General features: G+C 38.1%; 1 protein-coding gene and 1 pseudogene across 1 annotated transcript in view; both read left to right on the forward strand.

Moving 5' to 3' along the window:
- CUL5 (cullin 5) overlaps window positions 1-27,899 on the forward strand; it is a 96,337-nt gene that overhangs the window by 12,077 nt on the left and 56,361 nt on the right. The window contains exons 2-3 of the mRNA XM_061202542.1: window positions 7,990-8,099; window positions 24,387-24,486. Of these exons, the coding sequence (XP_061058525.1) occupies window positions 7,990-8,099; window positions 24,387-24,486 (210 nt within the window). The remainder of the gene's footprint in view (window positions 1-7,989; window positions 8,100-24,386; window positions 24,487-27,899) is intronic.
- Window positions 16,358-18,651, forward strand: LOC133099082 (mitofusin-1-like; annotated as a pseudogene).

Raw genomic sequence — 27,899 nt, forward strand, 5'->3', positions numbered from 1 at the left:
CATAATTGGCAATCAGATGTTATAAGGTAAAATGATCAAAGTGATGGAGTGATCTATACTGAAGTTAAATAATAGAGGGTATAAATAGCTGAACTCATATTTTTTCACAGATCTCAAATGTTTGAACTACCCTTGGAAATGTAAAGGAAACTATTTGAAGATGAAAGGAAATGCTCTTTTGTACCACATTTATCACATGTACAAAATTTATTGGTTTCTATAACACCGAATTAGCCAAATGCCGTATATTTGTAATGAAAGAAATAGTAGAAAGTCTTGCAGTGGAATGATTAAGCAAAAATATAATCAGAAATTTTTTATCATTCCAATTTCAAGCATCCTACTCTGATTACCCTCTCCTGTTTTTCTAACTCATTCTAGTGCTCTCATTCTGATCATCCAGCTCCACTATGGTCTCCAACTCATTGATTCTGCCTCATTGTTTAATGTCTTAAATCTATGGGTTTATAGTTTTCACCAAATTAGGAAACATTTTAGCCTTTATTTCTTCAAATATTCTCTGAATCCCAAGATTGCGGTTATATGTAGATGAGATCATTTGATGTAGTCTTACAGCTCACTGATATTCGTTTTATTTTTAATTTTATTTATTTATTTATTGACATATAGTTGATTTGCAGTGTTGCTTTAGTTTCAGGTGTACAGCACAGTGATTCAGTTATACTTACATATATATATATATATATATATATATATTCTTTTCCAGAGTCTTTTCCCTTATAGGTTATTACAAAATATTGAGTATAGTTCCCTGTACTATAAAGTAGGTCCTTGTTGGTTATCTATTTTATTTATAGTAATGTGTATGTGTTAATCCCGAACTCCTAATTTATCCCTCCCTGATACTTGTTTTTAAACAACTTTTGTTTCTATGATGTTCATGCTTTCTGCTATTTTCTTAAATGTGTGGAGTGTATTCATAATAGCCAGTTTAACATCATTGTCTACTAAAACTATCATCCACGTCATTTCTGGGTCAGTTTCCATTGTTTGGTTTTTCTCTTGATGGTGAGTTTATATTTTCCTGCTTCTTTGCCTGCTTGATAATTTTTGAATGGATGCCAGACGTGTGTTTTATGTTTTCGGGGCTGGATTTTTAAAATTTCCTTTAAATATTTAAATATTTTGGCTGTGACACAGTTAAGTTACTTGGAATCAGTTTGATCCTTCTGAAGCTTGCTTTTAAAGTTAGAGTGGGTCCATACAGCACCGAAGGTACGGCTACTTTGTTGTCATTATAGATGCAATACCTTTCTGAAGACTGCTAGATGCCTAGCATATTAAGGAGTGTTTCCACTCTGGCTGGCAGAACGTGAACTATTACTAGCCCTGTGTGACTCTGGTGATTGTTTTGTCTACTCCTTTCAAATGGTTATTTCCCCAGTCTCTGATAGTTTTCTCACTCACATGTACAGGTCAATATTTAATAGTCAAAGTCTTGAGGGGAGTCCTCTACATATCTCCAGAGCTCCCTGTGTGTGCAATTCCCTTTTTTCTGATACTCTGTGCCACGCATTTTCATCACCTTGGCCTCCCCAAACTCTGAACTCTTGTCTCCTAAACTTAGTGAAACCACCAGGCTGTTTGGGGTCCCTCTGCTTATGCTTAGTCCTGGAAACTCTATGCAGTATGCTTGGGCGTTTGTAGGGCTCACCTCATTTGTTTATCTTTTCTCAGGAAACACTGTCCTGTACCCCCCTTTGGTTTTCCAGTTGTTCAAGCAGGAGGAGAAATCTGGCACCTGTTATTCTATCCTGGTTGGAAGCAGAGGTCTCTGTCTTTCATCATCCTGTTGTCCTTTCTCTTCCCCTTACCCAGCATAAATTCTCTGTTCAATCATTATAATCTCTCCCTGGAATGCACTTTGGACTCCTTTTCTCCTCTCTTGTTTCACTGGGGAAAACCACAACCCTGGATCCACCTCTTCACCTTTTAGTGCCATCTACGCAGTTGAATGTTGCAGGAGAAAAAGATACACACATGCTATTTTCACTTTAAATTCATGACCACAAGCTATAAGTGAGCCCAGTCACACTGTACTTCCATAGTCATTTATTCTTCCACTTTCCTAGATGTCTGTTTCACATCTTTTCTCTCAAAATTTTGACACCTCCTCCCCCATCTTCCACGGCATTTTCCTTATTTCCATATCAGTGAGAAGCTGAAGCAATCAAAAAGGAACTTCTCACAGTGGTTCCACATCTACCCTCCTACCCACATCTGCACATACCATACTTGGCACGTACTTTGCCTTCTCCTCTTAGCATATAGTCAGTTCCTCCATCTGTGCATTAGATTCCATTCCCTTTTGCCTGTCCAGGGCATTTAAAATTCTCCAACAATTTCCTTCTTTTCTCCTACATCATCAATATTATATCTTGGAACATACTTATCAGTATACAAGCATACTGTATTCCATCTAGATGGGTGGGATGGGGGGGAGGGAGGTCCAAGAGGGAGGGGATATATGTATACATATAGCTGATTCACTTCACTGTACAGCAGAAAATAGCACAACATTGTAAAGGAATTATACTCCAATAAAAAAAAATTTTTTTTTTGATTCCCTCTCACCCTATCAGTTATCATGCTGTTTCTGTGTTCCCTTTTATAGCAAAAACTGTCAAGAGTTGTGCATACATTTTCCAGTTCCCACTTGCCCCCCCCACTTAATTCTACTCCAGTCTGGCTTTTGTCCTTACACCCTACAAAACCTGCCATTGACAAAATCTCAGTGACCCTCATATTGCTATTTCAGTGGTTGTCTCACATCAGGGGTCCCCAACCCCCTGGCCGCAGACTGTTTGCGGTCCTTGGCCTGTTGGGAACCGGGCTGCATAGCAGGAGGTGAGTGGTGGGCGGGTGAGAGAGCGAAGCTTCATCTGCTGCTCCCCATCGCTTCCCATCGCTCGCATTACTGCCTGAACCAGCCTCCCTCCCCCTCCCCCCCCCACCTGCCCCCCTACCCCCCGTGGATACATTGTCTTCCACAAAACCTGTCCCTGGTGCCAAAAAGGTTGGGGACCACTGTCTTACATGATCTATCTGTAATATTTGCTAAAGTTGATTACTCCTCCTTTCCTGATCAGCTTTGTTTAGTTGGTTTCCAGAATACCACACTCTTGGTTTTCTTGCCACCTCTTTGGTTGCTTTCTCTTTCCTTTCCTAGTTCTGACTATTCTCCCCTACTCTTTTTTTTTTTTTTTCCCTTACTCTTAATGTTAGATACCTAAGGACTCCGGCCTGGCTCTTCTCTATTTATGCTTACTCCCTTATTGATCACAATCGCTAACAAGTTTTAAAACCCATCTGTACTCTGATGACTTCCAAATTTTTATTTCCTGGTCAGACCTTTCTTTTAAATTCTAGATTTGCTTATTGAACTGCCTGTTCAACATCTTCAAATGGCTGTTTGATAGATGTGTCAAATGTAACATCTCTGCAACTGTACTCCTGAGCTTTCCTTCTTAAACCTGTTACATCTACAGTCTTTTCCATTTCAGTTGATGGCAATGCCATACTTCCTGGACGTGTCAAATCACAAAACTAAAACAATTTAGTAACGAGTTTCCCTTTATTCAAGGGAAAATAATCCATGGATTGGAATAGTACAATGCCTAACAAGCAGTGGAGCACTCTTCCTGAAGGATTTTGGGGAAGAGCGAGTTTTATAGAATGTTAGAAGAGGCAATACAGAAATAAGGCATGATTGGCTAGGAGGTCAGGGATTTCCTTATAAGGTAAGCAGGTCCTATTTTTTTAGGTAAGGTTAGCTAGCTAAAACTGAGTTAGAGGATTGTGATTGGTGTTATGTTTCCTTGACAGTGAGGTGTTTCCCATCTGTGCAGGCTGATTTAAGTTTAGATTTTTGACGTGGGCTGGGCCTATGCGGTGGCCTCCGTTTTGCTGTTCCAATATACAAATTAACTTTGCCAGACAAAAACCTTAGAGTCAGGCTTTATTCCTTTCTCTCATCCCAGATGCCTGCTGTCAGGAAATCTTGTTAGCATTACCTTTAAAACATAAAATCTAATTACTACTCACTACCTGCACTGCTACCACCCTGGTCCATGTCACTATTATTTCTAACCTTGCCTCTTACACTCAGGTTTAACACTTGCCCCTTTAATGTATTCTCAGCATAGCAATCAGGAAGATTTAAAAATATAAGTCAGATCATGTCATTTCTTGCTCAGAATCTTTTAATGGTTCCCTCATCTCACTTATAATAGAAGCCAAACTTTTTACAATGGCCTTCAAGGCCCTACAAGGTCCAGTACTATGTTGCTTCCCTGACCTCATCCACTCTCTCCTCTGTCCTTATTTTGCTCTACCTTGAATACATCAGGCATGCTTCTACCGTAGGGTCTTTGCAATGGCTGCTTCCTCTGCCTGGAATATTCTTCTCCCAGTTATCCCCCATGGTCAATCTCCCATCAGCTTCCCCATGGCCCATCTGTGTGTTTGAGAAGAAGAGTGCCTCTGAGGGAATTAGTTGTGCTGCAAAAAGTGAAGGATAGAGGGACAAGGAAATGGCAAATGTTGAAATCCTGTTGGTGAAAGAGAGCCAGTGGGTGAGATAATCCTAGACTTATTAGCTATTCTGAGTGGTAATGAAAGACTTAAGCAGAAGAGACTTGTAGCACATCAGTAAAGATGAGGCAGCCTTTAGTTAGCCATTGGAAAAATTCATAAATTAGGGTTCGTAATTTGAAGGTGTCTTCGCTTATTAATATCTTTTGTAGATAGTAGGTTTGGTGTCCTGCTGCTTAGTTTTGATTTAATTATGTGCTTTTCAGTTTAACAGAGAATAGGTCAAAGAACTGCTTGAACATCGTTTTTGGAATCTATTATAAAAGCTTAATAGGAAAATTCAGTTATTTAATTTCTCCTTTAACTGAGTATTAGAGGAAAATGTTTCTGTAGTTAATCTTGTATGTTTCATCAACTAAGAGACAGTGTTTCCTGTCATTTTACCATAGCTGATAGATTTCAGAGCCTAACCAGTATTTATCTCATACCTGTTTAGTCTACTGTACCTTTTTGATTTTGATTTTTTGTTTATTTAAAAAATAATAAATTTATTTATTTATTTTTAAAAAAATAAATTTATTTAAAAAAAATAAATTTATTTATTTATTTTTGGCTGTGTTGGGTCTTCGTTGCTGCGCGAGGGCTTTCTCTAGTTGCAGCGAGTTGGGGCTACTCTTCGTTGTGGCATGCGGGCTTCTCATTGTGGTGACCTCTCTTGCTGCGGAGGATGGGGTCTAGGCGCGTGGGCTTGCTTCAGTAGTTGTGGCTCACAGGCTCTAGAGCGCAGGCTCAGTAGTTGTGGCGCACGGGCTTAGTTGCTCCGCGGCATGTGAGATCTTCCCGGAACAGGGCTTGAACCCGTGTCCCTTGCATTGGCAGGCAGATTCTTAACCACTGCGCCACCAGGGAAGCCCCCTTTTTGATTTTTAATGGCAGGATTTACACTAGGTTTAATTTTGTAAGTTGCCAGAATCGCTTATGGAAGTAGACTTAGTTGACATAAAATATTCTCTTATTAAGAGGGTATTATGGGGCTTCCCTGGTGGCGCAGTGGTTGAGAGTCTGCCTGCCAATGCAGGGGATGCGGGTTCGAGCCCTGGTCTGGGAAGATCCCCCATGCCGCAGAGCAACTGGGCCCGTGAGCCACAATTACTGAGCCTGCGCGTCTGGAGCTTGTGCTCCGCAACAAGAGAGGCCGCGATAGTGAGAGGCCCGCGCACCGCGATGAAGAGTGGCCCCCGCTCGCCGCAACTGGAGAAAGCCCTCACACAGAAATGAAGACCCAACACAGCCATAAATAAATAAATAAATAAATAAATAAACAAGGCTTGCATTCCTTAAAAAAAAAAAAAAAAGAGGGTATTATGTTTCTCCATGTCATAGTCAAGAAAAGATTTGCCTGTCCTTTCTGTGGTTCTTCCATATTTGTTTATTTGCACACCCTTTTCTTAGAGGTAAGAGTAAATGAAGAAATGATGGTTATAGGAAGATATTAACAGAAAAAGTGTAGCTAGCCATAAGATTAGTACACGAAGTATATACCATAGGATCTCAAATCTGACTGAATTTCTCATTAGCCAACACTAAGGAAAGCAAAGTTACCTACATGATTCACTTAGGTTCATAAGGTAAAAACAAACTAGTTGTTCAGGGGAGAAGCACAGTTAATCCCAGTACTAAATTTTGAGTATCTCCCATGGGTCCCTATAATAAGAATACTTTGTGATAAAAGTAGGTACCTGGGGCAAGAAAGTACAGTAACTTTTAGGATCAGCTGTGTTTGTAGATGTAAGAAGTATCATTTGCTTTCACAAGAGTTTAATGTTAGTCAGTGGTTCTTAACTTTTTTGGGGTCATAGACCCTATAACATTTTTATGTAGTTTTACTGTGAATTTGCTAAACATGTAAATTCTGAACTCATCTCAAGAGATTCTGATCCAGCCGGTCTGTGGTAGGTTTTATAAATGTATGTGTAAGCACCATCCTAGGTGATCCTGACGTAGGTTCTTATTAGACCATATGTTTAGAAACTGCTTCTGGAATATAATTTCAGGGAGTTCGAAGATTACTTTCAGTACATGGATCTTATCTCATACAAGTGAACAACATTCTCAACAATTGTATGGTGAAAACAATAATGAGATTCATAGGGGTGTTTGGTGCTGCTGTATTAGAAAATTAATGATTTTTTTTTTTGAAATTTATTGATCAAAGCAAGTCACATGGCCATACCTAACTTGAAAAGGAACAATACTCGTGAGTAACACATGTGGGGTGCCCCCCACACCCTCTCTTCTCTCTCTTTTTAGTAATGAATTGATTTTTTTCCCCTTAATATCGAACCACTTTCACATCACTGGAATAAACATGCATGATTATGAGGTACTATTTAATTGTTTAATTTACTAATATTTTTTAAGACTTTTGCATCTATATGTTCTAATTAGATTGGTCTACAGTTACCATTTCTTGTTCTCTCCTCATCAGTTTGGTATCAGGGTTTTGTTAGCATTATAAAATGAGATGAGTATCTTTCTGGTTTTTTTTCTTCCTCAACTTTCAGAGTTTATATGGATTTTCGATATACTTTCTGTGAGGAGTTTAGGGCACAGTCTCTACACACAAGACCACACTCACTTCTGACATCAGCTGCAAATTTGGGAGGTTCCCAAAACCCTGAGGTTCAATAATTTGTTAGAAATATTCATAGATCTTACTGAAAACTGCTTTGCTCATGGTTATGGTTTATTAAGGGAAAGGATACAGATTAAAATCAGCTAAAGGAAGAAACAGTGTCCAGGAGGGTCAAACACAGAGCTTCCCATGTCCTCTCTGGTTGTCAGGTCACATTTCTCTCCTTCCCTCATTAAATGACAGGGCATATAAGTACTGCCAGTCAGGGAAGCTCACACAACCTTTGGTGTCCAGAATTTTTATTAAGGCTTCATCATGTAGGCGTTGCTCATGTGGATAATCTCAATCTCCAGGTTGATTGACCCAAACCCCCTACCCTGAGTCATACTGTTGGTATTTCTGGATTGGCTTGCCCCCTAAGACTATATGGGTTTGCCAGTCCCCTCCCTGAATCACATTGTTAGGTTATCCAGTATGACCCAAGGCCTCAGGCTAACAAAGACTCTCTTATCAGATATAACATTCTCAGGGCCCAAGGATATTACCTACTGGAAGCCAAGGGCAAAGGCCAGACCGGCTCTTTGGACAAGGCCAAATTCTTTGCTACACACTTTCACATAACTGGTTTTTTTCTTTTATGGTTGTCTTCCTGTGATTCTTTGATACCAGATTAAGTTATAGGGATTCCATTATGGAAAATTGGTTCTTTTAAATTTCTTTAGTTGTCTCTTAGGAGATAAAAATAACAGACACTTCTGATTTAACTGCACTTAAATTACTTTTTTTTTTTTTTTTTGAAGAATAAAGGTTCTCTTCAGTTTGAAGACAAATGGGACTTCATGCGTCCAATTGTTTTGAAGCTTTTACGCCAGGAATCTGTTACAAAACAGCAGTGGTTTGATCTGTTTTCGTAAGTAATCCATTCATTCTACCTTTTTGCTAACATAAAGGAAAATTTGGTGGCTATGTTCAAATGGAATATTGGCTCCAGATTGGACTGTTTACCTGTTTGAAATTATTACTGATTGTGTTGGGGGTCCCCAAGACCACCCCTAGGTTCAGTGATTTGCTCGGAGGACTCATAGGACTGAACATAAAGTCATACTCACAGCTATGATTTATTACAGCTAAAGGATACAAAGCAAAATTAGCAAAGGGAAAGGTACATGGGGTCAAGTCTGGGGAACAGGCACAAACTTCCAAGAGTACTCTCCCAGTCGAGTCACACAGGACGCATTTAATTTCCCCAGCAGCAAGATTGACAGCATATGTGATATGCTGTCACCAAGAAGCTCTTTGGAGACTCAGTACCCAGGATTTTTATTGGGGGCTGCTCACATAGGCAGCCTCTGCCTGGCATGTACCAAAATTCTAGACTCTCAGAAAGAGCAGGTGTTCAGTGTAAACCATGTTGTTTGTACAAACAGGTTAGACACAGTGAGCCATTCTCATCATTTCAGGAAAATTTTCTATCAGTGTAGGAAACTGTCAAACATTCAAGTTCTCAGATCCCAGCCAAACAGGCTTTTCTAAGGAATACAGTCTCGGATCTGTTATGTTAACTCTTAGCCTTTGGCCAGAATGTCTTCACAGCAAGACTATTACCAGTAGGACACCACCCCTGCCCACATCCCCACCCCTGTGTGCAGCAAGGTAAGACCAACTTGTAGTATTGATCTCAGTTATGCCTTTTAGAGGGCCTAAATTTAGTTAGTTAAAATAAATCCCGCCAACCATGAGGTTTCTCTTAGAAAAGCAGGTGGCTTTCTCCTTCAGTTTCTGTATGGACCTTTTACATGGCCTGAGGCATCAATTCAGGCAAAACACAACTATGGCCATAAAGTTGAATTCGACCTGAAAATTTTCCAGGGTTGAAGCAGTGTCATGATAGGGTACATACAAAAAGAAGTATAATTTCAGAGGACCCACATGGTACCCCTGGAAACAAAGAGTTTGCACTTTTTTAGGGTACTCCGAGCAAGACATAAATTAGATAGTATGGATTAACAGGGCCCTCAATGTGTCCTCCCATGGGGCCTTTCACTTTAGCGTTCTCAATCTAGTTCAGTTAATTCAGTCAGGCCTTGTTTTCAGACAGACTACCTGAAGGCAATTAGTTCCAAACAGTTTGTTTATCCACGACACCATTTCATTTGCTTCATAGTGTGGATGACATTTAGAGGTGTTCTTTGTGGAAGGTGTAGGAATTGGGGCTGCTCGCAGCCGTCTCAGAGTACTACTAGGTGTGATTGAAGCGCAGCATTGAGTTTGAATTCAAAGCACTCACAACAGCATAGAAAGCCAACACCAGGAGCTGGGAAAGCTTTCAAGAATACTTATGAAAAACAAAAATCATTCATGTCCTTCTCCCTGGTGCCTCACCAGGTGCTGAGTTTTATTTTTTCTCCCTTATAAAGTCAGTGTGTCCCATTCAGTAATGAAAGCTTTTCACTTTTTTCCCAATCACCCAGACCTGGAGGAGGAACAAAAACATTTTTACAGAAAAACATTTTTATACAACTTAACTAGAAAGACATATGTTTAGGAATTGGTCTGGATGAAATCCCAAATTTTCAAAAATTTTCATAATAAGTTTACGTCACCCCCCACCCCTTTTGTCCTGACCATTTACCTAGTGAGCAGCCTGGAAAAGATCAATTCCGTTCTGGAGATAGCTGTGTTTAATAATGAAGTTGCCTTACTAAGGTGTGTGTGCAAGGAAGGGTGATGCAAAAGTGAGGGAAATAAAATCAGATTATTAATTCATTGTTGAAAACTGCAACTAATCCAGAAAGCTGGACACAAGTCCATAGCAGTGAAACATCCCTGAGAGGGGATCATGAATCCAGTCTGTAAGGAGCGAGTATGCTTTCTCCCAACTTGCAGCTTTTAGTAGTAACCACAAGTTAGGAATGCACTTTAGGTCTGTATATCTGATACAGAGGCTATCAGCAACTTGATTTCAGATGGCCCCATCAGAGAATGAGCCCTTTTCTGTGGGCATCTGCAAGTGATTTAGATCTTCCAGCCAGAATCCATGACGTTTTCAGTTTATGGCTTCACAGAGGGTGTCTTAAATCTTCAACAGTCCACAAGTCAAAGTCCTGTTCACTGAGCATATGCCTGCTTTAGTTCAGCACAGCTTGTGTTGAGGTTTAAATAGCCCAATGTCAGACAATATCAGGTTTCAGCTTAGAGTTAGATCCAAGCAATTAGGATTTGTGAATTCAGGATTCCAAAAAAGCCAGTGACTTTTCTCGAGCAGTGGCAAAGCCAAGATGCTGCAGAACAGACAGTCATGTTCTAAGTCCAAGTGACAAGCAAGACTTTTCTAATCCCCTTTTATTTGTCAGTCTTAGAGTTCAGATTAATCCACTCAGTAATATGCACATCATGCTGGAAAATCATCAGCCTTTCAGGGTCAGACATCTGATTTCACAAGAGCTCAGTAGCAACTGAAAACTGCTTTTTAAAACTCCAGAAGTGTATTTCTATTTGGAAATTTCTTATGTTTTCATGTTGTCTCCCTTTTCTCTGAGATGGCAATAAGTAAAAGTAATAGTATCCATTATGGAGATGTATTTATTCTGTTTCCAATACTCAAACAGTTCAAATTCTAATCCTTTCACCAGCAGTAAAAAGGAAATTGTGTCTCACTAACTTTTTTTTTAAAAATTAATTAATTTATTTACATTTTATTTTTGACTGCGTTGGGTCTTCATTGAGGCGAGCGGGGGCTACTCTTCATTGTGGTGTGCGGGCTTCTCCTTGCAGTGGCTTCTGTTGTTGTGGAGCTCGGGCTCTAGGCGTGCAGGCTTCAGTAGTTGTGGCTCGCGGGCTCTAGAGCGCAGGCTCAGTAGTTGTGGCGCATGGGCTTAGTTGCTCCGCGGCATGGGGGATCTTCCCGAATCAGGGCTGAAACCCGTGTCCCCTGCATTGGCAGGTGGATTCTTAACCACTGCGCCACCAGGGAAGTCTGTCACTAACTTTTTATTTTGCAACTTTTCCTGATTGATGTGATCCCTCTAGCATTTATGAAAGTACAAGCAGATAATATTTTATATCTTTATTTATCATACATCCAGATGCAGTAGCCAAAGAATACAAAGCCATCTTTAAAACTTGCCTTGTCTCTTTTTTCTTATTACAGATTTATTCAAACTCCTAGCAATAAATTTAGCATTTACAATATTAACATTACAGTTGCTGGGAGATCCTGACTGGAATGTAGGAGGCATGGAGAGGTTGCTGAAGCAGCAGTAGTCAGGCTGAAGAAACAGCTGGAATAGTTTCCTCTCCCTTGGTTATCTAAAACTTTCTCCAGCCCTGAGACCTAATGTAACTATTAATTCCTCCTGCTTGGAGGAGAGACCAGCACAAACATTTAACATTTTTGGTCCACCCAAAAGCTTACATTTGAGAACTTTTGGGCCTTTTCTCCTCTTATTTGGAGGCAAGAACAAAAACCAGAGTCATCATCCATACTGGGCTTTTTCTCTCCTCACTTGGGTCAGCATGGCCAAAGCAGCTAGAAGATTTAATGAGCCAACTCTCTTGGGGTTAGATCTATCATTTTCAAATTTCATAGGTAACTTTTACCTTTCTCACAGCAGATAGCAACTCAGCTGCTGATTCATACCACAGTTGATTTCATAGCCATGCAAGTAGCAGAGGTTCATCATACTACCACTTAATCCTTCCTTTTCTCAAACAGTGCTTTCACCATGTTTAATGAATCCCACTTCTGACACCAACCATGTCAGTGGTCCTAAGACCACCCCCAGGTTCAGTGATTGTTAGGAAGACTCATAGGACTCAGCATATAGTTGTATTCATGGCTATCATTTATTACAGTGAAGGATACAAAGCAAAATGCAACAAAGGTGCATGTGGTAAAGTCCAGGGGAAACCAGGTACAAGTTTCCAAGCATCTTCTCCCAGTGGAACATATCCACTTAATTCCTCCAACAACTAATTGGGACAACACATGTGAAATGCTGTCTACCAGGGAAGCTTCTTTTTTTTTTTTTTTGTTAATATTTATTTGTTTATTTGGTTACACCCGGTCTTAGTTGCGGCTTGCAGGCTCCTTAGTTGCGGCAGGCAGGCTCCTTAGTTGTGGCACGCTGGCTCCTTAGTTGTGGCACGCAACTCTTAGTTGCGGCATGCATGTGGGATCTAGTTCCCTGACCAGGGATCGAACCTGGGCCCCCTGCATTGGGAGCGTAGAGTCTTATTCACTGCGCCACCAGGGAAGTCGTCAGGGAAGCTTCTTAAAGACTCAGTGCCCAGGGTTTTTACTGAGAGAGCTGGTCACAAAGGCAGCTTCTGCCTGACATGAACCAGAATTCCAGATCCTAGACAAAAAGCAAGTGTTGAACATAAATCAGATTTTTTACATAACAATTTAGGCACAGTGAGCCATTCTTATCAGGAAATGGTGAGAACTCTCACAGAACCCAAGTTCCTATATGTCAGCCAAGGGCCAACCTTGCAACCATGTCGTCCTAAGGATAGTAGTTTCAGACTTGGTATAATTACTGTGTGTGTGTGTGCACTAGTAAAATACTATATCAATGAGTTGAAGATGTGTGACTGAATAATCTATACAGATTAAGCTGCTGTGCTCATTTTTTCTCTTTATCACAGAAGAAAATAGTCTAATCCTAAATAACATAGAACTTGTTGCATAATATTAACTTATATCCATGATTCTGCCTTTTGAGAAATTAGAATTCAATAAGAAACAGCTGAGACCTTTTAAAATTTCATAGCATTCATGTATACGTATATTTTTCTTAAATTATTTGATTAAATGTATTTTATGAACAATGTGTTGAATGTGGTGGGTTTTTTTGTTTTGTTTTTGCCAGTTTGTGTTAATAATATGATTTATCATGTAGAGTAATGCTTGTTCTCTGTGCATTCCTGACTGGAAAAAGGAGCATAGTGTGATGGTGTTTCCTGCTTAAAGTATACTTCTAAACAGAAATAGTACTTGCTACAGTTAGTGGCCTCAGCCCATCGTTTTTAAAAATCCTTGATCTCCTTGGAGTTACCCAAGGCTGCTCAATATGTAGTCCTTTTAAGTTAAAGGATTCCTGTATGTCTTATTATGCCACACCAAAATTATAAGACCTACATTAATTAAAACCTTTCCAAATTTTAGCCTATTTAGCCATATTAATTAATAACCTTTAGGTTAGTTATATCTTTCTAAATCTAAGGTACTAAAATAATGTTTTGGTGTTAAACTACATTTACTATTTGTTGCCCTTTTCTCATAACCTGTATCATTATTTTTCAGCAGGGGTACTGTTGGTGTTTTGGGTGGTTATAAGATTGTTCTGCATACTGTGGCCTGTTTATCACCTCTGGCCTTCACCCTCATAAACTCTAGTAGTGGATACTTTCTGTATACTCCTCTCCCTACCCCTCATTATTGAAAGAAAAAAAGCTTTCACTTCCAAATGTCTGAGGCAGTACTTCCCTCAGTTGAGAACTGCTGCTTTAGATTCATGTTGTTTGGTTTGACTCTGGTTTGTGAAATTGAGGCTAAAATTTAAAAATAAATTATTTTCAACTTGTGAGACTTTATTTTTAAGAAAATTCATCTTTACTACAAATAATTTTTTTAATGTTTTTCTTGTTCCTAAGCTGGTTTTTATGATACCACTTTCTCCTGTTTTTTTCTCCTATCTCGTCTACCTCATCTCAGTCATCTAAGCTGATTCATCCCTTTTGTGCCCGTTAAATGTTGGTTTCCTTCAGAGTTGTTTTTTTCTTATTCTTTTACCTGAGTTCTCATCTATTTAAGCAATCCAGATTATTCTCCAAACTTCCATACCCATGTGACCTATTGTTTCCTGCATACTTAAGTTCCATAAGTACTCCAAATTTAGAGTGATGAAAATCTGTTATTTATAGTCTCAAACCAAAAATCTGGAAGCTACCATCAACCTCCTGTTTTTTTACTCCTTCATATCCACTTGATTACTAGATTTCATAGACTTTTAAGTACCTCTTGAATTTCTTTCCATCCCATCTGTCTTTTCCCCCCCACTCTCTTGCCTGAATGATTACAGTAGTCCCGTACCTACTTTGTTGTATTTCTAGTTATCTATTGCCACACAACAAATTACCCTGAAAATTAGCAGCTTAAAACAACAAACATTTATTATCTCACAGTTTCTGAAGGTCCAGAATCTGGTTGCAGCTTAATTGGGTCTTTCTAGCTCAGGATCTCTTACGAAGTTGCAATCAAGCTCTAGGCAAAAGAACTAAGCCTATATTCAACTAGGAGTGAATGATCTTCAAAGCTTACTCATGTGATTGTTGGCAGGCCTCAGTTCTTCACTAGCTGCTCAGTTCCTCACTGTGTAGAACCCTCCATAAAGCTGTTTACTGTGTGGCAGCTTGCTTTCCCCAGAGCAAGAGAGAGTGTTCCCAAGACAGAAGTCATGGTGTTTTATAACATAATTTTGGAAGTTACAAACCATTATTTCTTTTCTTTTCTTTTTTTTTTTTTTTAATTGGAGTATAGTTGATTTACAATGTTGTGTTAGTTTCAGGTGTACAGCAAAGTGAATCAGTTATACATATACATATATCCATTTTTTTTTTTTTAAGATTCTTTTCCCATATAGACCATTTTAGAGTTCTGAGTAGAGTTCCCTGTACTATACAGCAGGTTCTTATTAGTTATCTATCTTATATATAGACCTTCATTTCTTCTGTATGCTGTTGATCACACAGACAAATGCTTTGTACACTGTAGGAGGGAACTATACACGGGTATGAATACCATCCAGGAGACGGGGATCATTGGGGGCCATCCTAGAGACTGTACCTTCAGAGGAAATAGATGATGCAAGGTTTAGAAGATAGCTCAAAAAGCATTCTAGTTTATATCATTAGAGAGGAATAAAATGAAAGAGACTACTTTGAAAATGAAATAGTCAAAATAAAGACCTTTGAAATAAAAAATAAAAGAGCTAAATAAAAAAAGATTGAATTAGTAATACAAAAAATAAAACCAAAGAGTTCTCCCTGAATGTAGAGCAAAGTATGGAAAATTAAATAAAAATGAAGACATTGAGGACAGCTCTAGAATTAGGCTAACTTATACTTAGAAGGGGTTCCAGAAGGAGAGGACAGAAAGTAGAGGAGAGGATATAGCCCCAAAGGATAAGAAGAAAATTTCCCGGGGCTGAAATCTTGTATCTCTCCACCCAACCCTCCAGATCTTCATATTGAAAGTGCTAAAAACCATGCCTACACATGTCCTTAATTTCAGAATTCCAAGGATAAAGAAAATAATCTAATTGCTGGAGGGAAAGTTACCTTTCAAGCGAAACAGACTGTCTGCACTCTTTTCTTTTCTTTTTTTTTTTTTTTTTTTTTTTTTGCACTCTTTTCATTGGCCAAATTGGATGCAGGAGGCTGATGCAGTTTTCTTTAAATATTTAAAGGGAAATTATTTTGAACTTAGTATTTTCTACCTAGTCAAGTTTTCAATCATGTTTAAGGTGAGATGAACATATTTTCAGACAAGTAAGTATTTAGAAGATTTAAGGATCCTGCATCCAATGATGAAACAGATACCCTTTCCTCCACTATTACCAACACTGACCATTAAAGAAATTGAACTTTACTGAACTAAACTGAAGGAGGTACTCTTGAACTAGGAATCCTGACCATGAAATGAATATGAATAGAAAAAAGCAGACACTATCTATCCAAAATTATAAAAAAGTACAAATTGAAACATTTTAGCTTATAAAAATTGTCCCACAGAAACCAACTATGAAGTAGAACACAAATACAGCACTCCGAACTGAGTTCAGTATCCCCACACAACCATGTGGGGTTATAAAACAACCTTGAACTGAAAATTCAAAAGCTAAGGAGAGAAATCAACAAAAGTGGAGGAAATAATGAAATGAAAATTGAACTCAGAAAACAAATATAACAAGACAAAATCATATCAGAAATCGATCATCTCAGTAGATGAAGAAAAAACATAGAGATAATCTTTCCAAAATAAAACAGAAAAATGAAAATATTATTCTTTAAACTGATAAAGATCATCTGTAAGTAATCTAGCAGCAATATCCCAGTAATAGTATGTTGGAAGCATTCCATTTAAATTGGGAATAAGAGCCCAGTCTCCCAGCCTCTCTTGGGAGAATGAGGCAGCTTGAGGGCTGTGGCTGAGTTGCGGTTGCTGGGTGACAAGTCGGAGCCGGGACAGGCGTAATGGCAGAAACTGCTTCTCCACTGAAGCACTTTGTGCTGGCTAAGAAGACAATTACAGCAGCCTTTGACCAGTTACTGGAGTTTGTTACAGAAGGATCACATTTTGTTGAAGCAACGTACAAGAATCCAGAACTTGACCGAGTAGCTACTGAGGATGATCTGATAGAAATACAGAGGTATAAAAATAAGCTTTCCATCATTGGTGAGGTGCTGTCTCGGAGACACGTGGAAGTGGCATTTTTTGGCAGGACAAGCAGTGGGAAGAGCTCTGTTATCATTGCCATGCTGTGGGATAAAGTCCTCCCTAGTGGAATTGGCCATACAACTAATTGCTTCCTGAGTGTTGAAGAAACGGATGGAGATAAAGCCTGTCTCATGACAGAAGGGTCACATGAAAAAAAGAATGTGAAGACAGTTAATCAGCTGGCCCACGCCCTTCTTATGGACAAAGACTTGAAAGCTGGCTGTCTTGTACATGTGTTTTGGCCAAAGGCAAAATGTGCCCTCTTGAGAGATGACCTGGTTTTAGTGGATAGTCCAGGTACAGATGTCACTGCAGAGCTGGATAGCTGGATTGATAAGTTTTGCTTAGATGCTGATGTCTTCGTTTTGGTTGTAAACTCCAAATCAACTCTAATGAACACGGAAAAACAGTTTTTTCACAAGGTAAATGAGCGACTTTCCAAGCGTAATATTTTTATTCTGAATAGTCGTTGGGATGCCTCTGCTTCAGAGCCAGAATATATGGAAGATGTATGCAGACAGCTCATGGAAAGATGCCTACATTTCTTGGTGGAGGAGCTCAAAGTTGTGGATCCTTTAGAAGCATGGAATCGTATCTTTTTTGTTCTGCAAAGCAAGTTCTTAGTGCTAGAAAGCACAAAGCCCAGGGGATGCCAGAATGTGATGGGCACTTGCAGAAGGATTTCAGGCAAGAATACAGGAGTTTCAGAATTTTGAACAAATCTTTGAGGAGTGTATCTCGCAGTCAGCAGTGAAAACAAAGTTTGAACAGCACACTATCAGAGCTAAACTGGTACTAGAAACTGTGAAAAGCATAATGGATTCAATAAACATGGCAGCAGCAGAGAAAAGGGTTTACTCAGTAGAAGAGAGGGAAGACCAAATTGATAGACTGGACTTTATCTGAAACCAGATGAACCTTTTAACACTGGATGCTAAGAAAATAATCAGGGAGGTTTCAGAGGAGGTTGCAAATAAGATTTCATGTGCTATGACAGATGAAATTTGTTGACTCTGTTTTGGTTGATGAATTTTGTTCTGAGTTTCATCCTACTCCAAGTGTATTGAAAGTATATAAAAATGAGTTAAATAAGCACATAGAAGATGGAATGGGAAGAAATTTGGCTGATCAGTGCACCAATGAAGTCAATGCTTCAATGCTTCAATCCCAGCAAGAAATTATTGAAAATTTGAAGCCATTACTTCCAGCTGGTATGCAGAATAAACTACATACACTGATTCCTTGCAAGAAATTTGATCTCAGTTATGACCTAAATTGCCACAAGTTATGTTCAGATTTTCAAGATGATATTGTATTTCATTTTTCCTTGGGCTGGTCTTCCCTTGTCCGTTTCTTGGGCCAAACAAATGCTCAGTGGGTGCTTCTAGCATTATCAGAGCCTATCTTTCAGCTTCCCAGATCTTTAGCTTCTACTCCCACTGCTCCTACCAATCCAGCGTCACAGGAGGAACTCATGGTTACCTTAATAACAGCATTAGCTTCTCTTACATCTAGAACTTCTATGGGCATCGTTGTTGGAGGAGTGATTTGGAAAACTGTAGTCTGGAAGCTCATATCTGTTTCATTAAGTATGTATGGAGCTTTGTATCTTTATGAAAGGCTGACTTGGACCACCCGTGCCAAGGAGAGAGCCTTTAAACAGCAATTTGTGAATTATGAAACTGAAAAACTGCAAATGATTGTTAACTTCACAAGCGCCAACTGCAGCCCTCAAGTACGACAGGAAATGGCAACCACTTTTGCTCGCCTGTGCCAACAAGTTGATACTACACAAAGACATCTAGAAGAGGAAATTGTTAGATTATCCAAAGAAATAGATCAATTGGAGAAAATATAAAACAATTCAAAGTGCTTAAGAAATAAAGCTGTTCAACTTGAAAACAAGCAGGAGAATTTTACTAAGCAGTTTCTACATTCAAGCAATGAAGGAGAATCGTAACAATAGAGATTGCTTTGGTGATCATGATAGGAGAAAATGGAACTTGGAAGATTGGGACAGTTATTTTTATGAAGTGACTTTAAATATGAATTCTACTAACTGTACCTAAATAGCAAATCCTTGAGTAGATCCTGGTATTGATCTATCTCAGGGTGTTTGCATTTCTGAAAAGTGTTGTGATGTCTCTTTTAGTTTTAATTTTGGGTAAAGAAAAATCCTTTGATACGTGAAAATGATGAATTAGTTTAAAGCAAAAGAACCAACTCTGTGACCCCTGAGGGGTGGGGCCTTTCTCTTAATTAGGGCTCTCTTTGTTTTTGATTCTGAAAAACTCTGCTTCCTGGCATCCAGGAGTTAGAGAATGCTTCTTTCATCTTCTTTCTCAAAATGAATTTTTGATGCCTACTTCAACAGGAATAGTCACATTTTTGTTTTACAAACTGCATTGCTCTAACCACAAAGGAGTGTGGAAATGTTCTTGAGTGTATTATTTATGCAGGTTACAATCACTTTTGCCATCCTGGCAGGTGTGTAAACCACTAATAAATAATACTGTTTTTACTCCCTCTTTTATTCCCATTAAAACTGATGTAAAACCGTAAAAAAAAAATAAAATAAAATAGGGAATAAGACAAAGTATCTGCACACTTCATTTTAATTTCCTCTAGGTTTAGAAATTTGTTGCCCTAGAATTGTAAGTAGTATACTTATATTTTATATGTGGTCATATCTCATTTTTTTATCCCTAATCCTATATATTTTCTTTAATATCCATATTAAGGAGTTGATCATTTTGTAGGTCTTTTCACATAATCAAGCTATAAAAATTACTTTGATATGATACATCAAAACGTATTGGATCCAACTGTGCAGTGCTTAAATGCTAAGGAGTTCATAGCCTTCGATGCATATATTAGACAAAAAAAGCTAAAAGTGCATGGTCTAAGTAAACCTGAAGAAAGTAGAAGGAAGGAAAGACAAAAGACAAAATTAATGAAATACAAAATAATTGTGAATAGAGAAAAGAAAAAAGGTAAAAATTAGTTATTTGGAAAGAAGAATATTTATTCCATTTTTGTTTATTATTATGTTTATAATTTGCTTCCTTATCAGTGTTTTCTTCCTGGTCTCTTCGATTTATTTTATCCTTTGTCTGATTTCTTAGTTCTTTTATTGAATTCTTAATTTTAAAATTCTGTTTAATATTTTTCTTTACAGTGAAAGCTTTCAAGCTACACATTTTTTTCTTAATATTGCTTTTATTGTCACCATAGTTTCTGTGGTATTCAGGGTTTTCCTTTTTATTTCTTTCTTACAGATTCTATTTTTAAAAAAATTTAATTTAGTTTTTGGCTGTGTTGGGTCTTTGTTGCTGTGTATGGGCTGTCTCTGGTTGTGGCGAGCAGGGGCTACTCTTCGTTGTGGTGCGTGGGCTTCTCATTGGCGTGGCTTCTCTTGTTGCAGTGGCTTCTCTTGTTGTGGAGCATAGCTCTAGGCATGCGGGCTCAGTAGTTGCAGCACCCAGGCCCCAGAGCGTGCAGGCTTCAGTAGTTGCGGCACTTGGGCTCTAGGGCGCACGGGCTTCAGTAGTTGTATCGCGCGGGCTCAGTAGTTATGGCTCTTGGGCTTTAGAGCACAGGCTCAGTAGTTGTGGCGCACGGGCTTAGTTACTCTGTGGAATGTGGGATCTTCCCGGACCAGGGCTCGAACCCGCGTCCCCTGCGTTGGCAGGTGGATTCTTAACTACTGCGCCACTAGGGAAGTCCCTTTATTTCTTTCTTGATTGTTAGTAATTTTTCTTTTTGTTTTTTGTTTTCCTTTAATCCATGCATTATCTAGGAGCTTAAATTTCTAGATAATGAAATTTTTAATTATTTATGGATTATAATCAGAGAAATAGCCTATAAAATTATCTTTTTAAAATGTTGTATGTATGCATGTGCTCTTAGGAAAAAATTGTCTTTTTGTGAGTTGCAAGAATCTCTACCTAATAAATCATAGCCATTAATTGTATTTTTTTTTTTTTTTTTTTTTTTGGCTGTGCCATACGGCTTGTGGGATCTAAGTTCCCCGACCAGGGATTGAACCTGCGTCTCCTGCGCTGGAAGGTGGATTCTTTACCACTGGACCACCAGGGAAGTCCCCAGAATACCTATTTTTTGCACCAGGGTCACACTATTTCTCTTTTACTTCCTGTTTAACTTGAGGAAGTTGAAACCTTTGGAATACTTCTTACCTCGTCTTCTCTCATCCCTTCTGTCTGTCCTCTTGAAACCTTTAAAAAGTTTTTACTTCATCATTCTCCCACTCCCCAACCTCTTGATTTTTCTAATATAGTTAAGTATTTAAAAAGAATTCCCTGGGGGACTTCCCTGGTGGCGCAGTTGTTAAGAATCTGCCTGCCAATGCAGGGTACACGGATTTGAGCCCTGTTCCGGGAAGATCCCACGTGCCGCGGAGCAACTAAGCCCGTGTGCCACAGCTACTGAGCACGCACTCTAGAGCCTGTGTGCCACAACTACTGAAGCTGTGCACCTAGAGCCTGTGCTCCATAACAAGAGAAGCCACCGCAATGAGAAGCCTGTGCGCAGCAATGAAGACCCAACGCAGCCAAAATAAATAAATAAATAAACAAAATATTTAAAAAATAAATAAATACAATAAAAAGTAAAATGAATTCCCTGGGACTTCCCTGGTGGTCCAGTGGTTAAGATTCCACGCTCCCAATTCAGGGGGCCCGGGTTTGAACCCTGGTCAGGGAACTAGATCCCGCATGCCACATCGAAGATCCTGCACATGGCAACGAAGATCCAGTGTGCTGCAACTAAGACCTGGCGCAGCCAAATAAATAAATACATAAATAAATATTAAAAAATAAATAAATAAAAAGAATTTCCCTTAACAGCATGTCTCTTTTTAAAAACACTTAGTTATGTATTCCAAAAGACTGTGTTCTTATCCAGATTTAATTTCAGATATTTATTGCTCAACCATTACTCCTTCCCTTTTATGTTGAAGTGCCATTTTATATAAAAGGTAAAGTGCAAGAACGAGAACTACATCCACCTATATGAGTAAATAGTAGAAACGTGTTGAGTAAAAAAATTATTTGAAAAAATTATTATTTGATATAATTTCTGTAACGTTCAGAAACCCTCATAGTATGTTGTAAAACTTGAAAATAAAATGACAGATTCAGGCTTAGTTACTTCTAGGGGTGGATGAGAGAGTAGGATTAGGGAGAGGAACATAGAGGTCTTTAAGGGTATTATCATCATACAGTCCTCAAGTGTATTATAATATATTCCTCAAAATGTATATGAAAATTGACCAGGAGACTTGACATGTTCTATTGTGTGGTGGTGAGAAGTATTGTGTTTCAAATAAGAGTGTATTGAAGATATTCTTCCATGATGTAACAGCATATAGGAGCACCTGGAGGTTGAGGAAAGGGAGCTGGAGAAGATGTATTGATCACAAGTTTGACTCTTTCCTGGGTACCCAACTCAACACCATTCCCTCTTGCCTTATGAGACTCAAGTCACGTTTGAGCCCTTCTGACATGTACCTGCAGTGGGTTTGAGTAGGCAGGGATACTAAGGTAGTCCTATTTTGGGGAGGTATGGAACTCCTCTGATGGGTGACTTTTGCTCTAAAACTCTTAAATAGCTTTACCAAACTTTCTTAGAACTGCTGTGTAGTCTAAGACTCTTGCTACCCAACCTTCATCCTTCCTACTCTTCCCTACAGGGATCAGACCAGCATTGTGGGCTTATCTTTTGCCCAGCTTCCTGTAGCTCACTTCCCATTGTCCCTCACAGGCATTACCCTCAATAAATCTCTTTCATGTCTGATCCCATCTCTTTTTTGGAAAACCTAAACCACTGCATGGGTCAATATGTGTGAAGTGCTTGGTACATCGTAAGCAGTCAATACATGCTAGTTTGTGTTATAGTAAATTAAGTAAGAGATGATGGTAATTTTGACTGTGGTAGTGGTGATGGATGGAAATGTCCAAATTGGAGAGACATTTAGCTGATGGATACAATAGGACTGTGATTGAATTATAAAAGGGTTAGTTTGCCCAGTTTCTTGCTTATCACTCCCCACTTCACACTTGACAGCCAAGCCACATTGATTTGTTAATAGTTCACTGCATACACCCTAGTGATCTACAGTTCTTTACTCACATTGTGACTTCATAAAATATCCTTCCCCCACCCTCTTTTGCCTGGCAAAATCCTACTTGTTCTTTGAGATAAGCTTAAGAATCAACTCTTCCAGGGAATCTTCCCTTTTTCTCTTTACCTGTCACTTCCATCCTTTCCTTCTCCTTGGGTTCCTAAACCATCTTATGTTTATAGGCTTAGTAGTCGTAAACATATTGAAATATAATCAATCTATTTTTGTATCAGTTTCTTCTTTTAGACTCTAGATTTCTGTAGCCATGAGGTGAGATTGCAGAGGTATTACAGGGGTCAATTAACCATTTTGTACTTTATTCAAAGAGCAATGGGAAACCGTTGGAGGATTTTAAATTTAGAGGCAGTAAGATGTAAATTTGAGTTTTATGATGATCACTTTAGCTATTGTTGGATGGATTAGAGGGGTGCAAGAGTAAATTAAGGGAAATGGTTTGATGTGGGCTCTAGAGCCCAATTGCCTGTGTGATTGCCATATACTAGCTGGGTAATCTTGGGAATGTTACTTAACCGTTCTTTGCCTCAGTTTCCCCATCTGTAAAATGGCAATAAAATAGTACTACTTCAGGGTTGCTGTGAAGGTTAAGTGAGTTAAAACAGCTTAGAATAGTATTTGGCATATAGTAAGCAGTTAGCTGTTACCTATTATCTTGTTATTTAACAAATATTTGTGTGCTTACTACATCTGCTTTGGGCCAGATACCACTATTAAGCTGAATTTAACAAATGATGAAAGTAAGTTCAAATTAATATGCAGACAGAACTTTGGATTATAATTATGTCCCTAAGAATCTGAATGTAAAACATACTATTTGGCCATTGTTATAATGTTACAATTCTAGAGATATTTTTTGGTTTTTTTGACATTTTTTATGGTAGGGGCTCTATAAAGTACTGGGGAACATTTTTTGAATAAAAGAATCCCCAGTATAAGACTCTATCCTTTTGTTATGTTTCCCTGCTCTACAATATATTAATTAAAAAATTCACTCTGTGAACATGTATTAATATTAAATATATTTCTATAATGAATGACCTTTGGGTAAAATATGTTAGCTTTATAGTTTAAAGAGCTTTTGTTTCTGTTTATTTTAAATAAAGGAGGCACAGTGGTAATTGATGTGTAAATGTGATGAATGTATGGGGGAAACTAGGAATTTTGCTGTAATGGTATTTAAATTACAGATTTTCTATAAAAGGATAGTTTATATATATTGTGTTATATATTAAAGGATTTATACTTGTCTTTGCACAAGAAAATATTGATAGTATTTAACTTTGGGAGTCTGATTGGGAGATCCTTTGATAATTTAAAAATTTAATCAGTAAGTGGCAAAGATTTAAGGAAAGCAATGACAAAGAAAATAGAAGCAAATGTTTGTATATGAGACAGCTTACAAAGAATGCTTGGTTCATGTGAATGGATTCAAGCACCCTTAGCATGGTCCATGGAAACTGTATTGAAACAGAACAGAGTTCTGTCTTTGTTCTTTTTCCAGTGTTAATGTTTGTTTACCTGCTTTATTTTTACAGGGATGTACATGCAGTCTGTCTCTGGGATGATAAAGGCCCAGCAAAAATTCATCAGGCTTTAAAAGAAGATATTCTTGAGTTTATTAAGCAAGCACAGGCAGTAAGTTTTGCATCTATATATTGTTTAAGACTTTACTCAGAGAATATCATATTTTCTGATTTTGAATGTAGGGCTTCCTGAAGTAATTTTAAAATATCACATTAACTTTTGACACACTTGCTAAATAAATTTTTTAATGAAATGGTTGTCATTGTTGTTTTCCCCTCCTCCTTCCCCTCCTCCCTCACTGAAATATAATATATTTCAAAAGAATATATTATTATCCTCAATTAAAAGGTGCTGTAAAAAGAATTTCATTTTTAATACATTCTTTAGAAATCCCCACCACCATTATTTTTTGGCCACACATCAGTTCACATAAATCTTTTTTTTCCTCACAATTAATACTTCTTTTCAAGCTGACAGCAATTTTCTTCAATTCTAAATACTTCGCCGACTGTATAATTCTTGGACTGTCCTTTGCATTGCTGCTGCTGAGCTGAAATTCAGCACTCTTGAGTTGATGATATGTATAAGTGTTTAATATTATTGAAATGAAGATAGAGCTCATTTAGGCATTAGGTCAGTTATGCAAGAGCTAGTTTTGTTTTTGTCTTTATTAACACCTTTGTCTTTTGGGAAAAATTAATGCAGAGGTAAAGTATTATTTCAGATCAACTCTGGCATCACTAATGCATCCTTTACCACTTTGAAGAAGGGCCTAAAGACATGAGATTATTTTCCTTTCTATAAAATGAAGTTTGAAAACTAGAGAGCTAGAATTTCTTATTCTTTATTTGAATTTTTACATCATTGTCTTGTACAACATTAGTAAAAGTCTGTTAGAAATCTTGTTGAATATTAATGTGTTAGCAGTTGGAAATTAAAAATGAATATATAACTTAAAGGAAGATACTGAAATTGAATATATGATTGGTATATATTTAATTCTGATAGTAGCCACTACCATGATAAAATAAGAATGATGTCGCGTTGGATATTACTTACAAAATGAAATGTTTTATTGATGACACCATTAATTCTGCTGTCTTGATCAATGATTTTTTTAAAATTAGAGTTTTATAAGGAAATTATCTTTTTGTTTTTAGGAAATTATCTTTTAATGAAAATAAATCATCAGGTTTGCTTAGAAAAATTAAATGTTTCAATATCACAGTTTAATCAAAACATACATTTTTCTAGAACTGATTTAGGAAAACAGTTTCTGCTTGCATTGGAAAAACAGATAAGCAATCAGCTTATCTGTTTATGACTTTTGGTGAAGATAAATTATGTTTATTTCAAATTGATAGAGCATTATTCTTTAGTTTCTGGAAATGGGCTCATAAAGAATCATTTTAGAAATATTTAGAAATATACTTCACACTAGAAAACAAAGTATGTTCAGGGTTTGGAATGATGTTTGGAACGATCCAGGAAAGTTTGGAATGTAGACCTTAGCAAGAACTCGAGAATGGGATTTAGTGCCACTAATTCAGAGCAGTTAAATTGCAGGACTGGCAGTGCCAGACATGGGTGTATAATTTTAAAACATTTTAAAACTTTTCAGAAGATCTAGCTTCCTGAGTTTACTAGTCAGTTACTAGACTAATTGAGTTTATCCTGTTAGGAAGGACCAAATCTCCCAAATAGGACAGTGAGCATTAAAATGTTTATTATAGCATTATTTAAAATGACAAAAAGGAGAAATAAAAATAAATATGCAATGCTTGGAAAGTTATTAGGATATTGAATTTTTTTCTTGTTTTTTTTGTTTTTTTTGTTTTGTTTTTAAGATTAACGTAACCCTTCTATTTGTATTGGGTTGGCCAAAAAGTTCGTTCGGTTTCTCGTAACAGCATATGGAAAAACCTGAACAAACTTTTTGGCCAACCCAGTACATAATTCTGTGGCTTAGCAATTTGGGCTAGGCTCACCTGATTTTGCCTGGCTTATTAATATGGCAGCAGGAAGGCTCTGCAGGGACTGGATGGTCTAAGAGAGCTTTTCTCGTATTCCTGGTGTTTGGTACTGTCCTGGCTTCCCTCTGGGGCTTTCCCCCCCTCACATGGTTTCTTGTTCTCAAGGAAACCAGTCTTTGAGGTGATAGTGTAATCTTGCAAATCTCTTCAGGTCTTGGCTCAGAAGTCTCACAATGTCACATCTACAGCATTTTGTTGGTCAGAGTTAGTCACAGGACCAGCTAAAGTCCAGTGGTGGAGAAATAGACCAGGATCTTTTAAAAAAAAAAAAATTGAGATATAATTTACATACCAAAACATTCACGCTTTAAAAAAGTGTATAATTCTGTGTGTTTTAGTATATTCATAAAGTTGTACAACCATCGCCCACTAATTTTAGAACATTTTCATCAGCCCAGATAGAAACTCTGTACCCATTAGCAGTTACTTCCACATGACCCCCCCCCACTACCCCCCACTTTGGCAAACACTAATCTACTTTCTGTCCCTATGGATTTGTTTATTCTGGACATTTCCTATAAATGGAATCCTACTATATGTGGCCTTTTATGACTGACTTTTTTCACTTGGGATAATGTTTTCAAGGTTCATGTATATTGTAGCATTTAGCACTATTTCATTCCTTCTTATGGCAGAATAATATTCCGTTGTATGACTATGCTGTATTTTGTTTACCTATTTGTCATTGATAGACATTGGGTTCTTACTACTTTTTGTCTGTTTTGAATAATGCTGCTATGAACATTTGTGCACAAGTTTTGTTTTAGGTATAATTGACACATAACATTATACTAGTTTCAGGTGTATGACATAATGATTCAATATTTGTATATATTGCAAAATGATCACCACAGTAAGTCTACTTTCACATCTGTCACCATACGTAGTTACAAATTTTTTTTCTTGTGATGAGAACTTTTAAGATTTACTCTTCTTAGCAGCTTTCAAATGTGTGCTACAATAATATTAACTGTAGTCACCATGCTGTACATTACACCTCTGTGACTTTTTAATTTTTAAAATTTATTTATTTATTTATTTTTGGCTGCATTGGGTCTTCATTGCTGTGCGTGGGCTTTTCTCTAGTTGCGGAGAGCAGGGGCTACTCTTTGTTGTGGTGCATGGGCTTCTCATTGCGGTAGCTTCTCTTGTTGTAGAGCATGGAGTCTAGGCACACGGGCTTCAGTAGTTGTGGCATGCAGGCTCAGTAGTTGTGGCTTGTGGGCTCTAGAGCGCAGGCTCAGTAGTTGTGTCGCATGGGCTTAGTTGCTCCGCGGCATGTGGGATCTTCCCGGACCAGGGCTCGAACCCGTGTCCCCTGCATTGGCGGGTGGATTCTTAGCCACTGTGCCACCAGGGAAGTCCCCCTAATATATTTTTATAACTGGAAGTTTGTACCTTTTGACCCCCTTCACCCATTTTGATCCCTCTCCTCCCCATCCCCCTGCCTGGCAATCACCAATCTGTTCTCTGTATCTGTGAGCTTGGGGG

The sequence above is a fragment of the Eubalaena glacialis genome, chromosome 10, assembly GCF_028564815.1.
Source record: "Eubalaena glacialis isolate mEubGla1 chromosome 10, mEubGla1.1.hap2.+ XY, whole genome shotgun sequence".
In the NCBI taxonomy this organism is placed as follows: Eukaryota; Metazoa; Chordata; class Mammalia; order Artiodactyla; family Balaenidae; genus Eubalaena; species Eubalaena glacialis.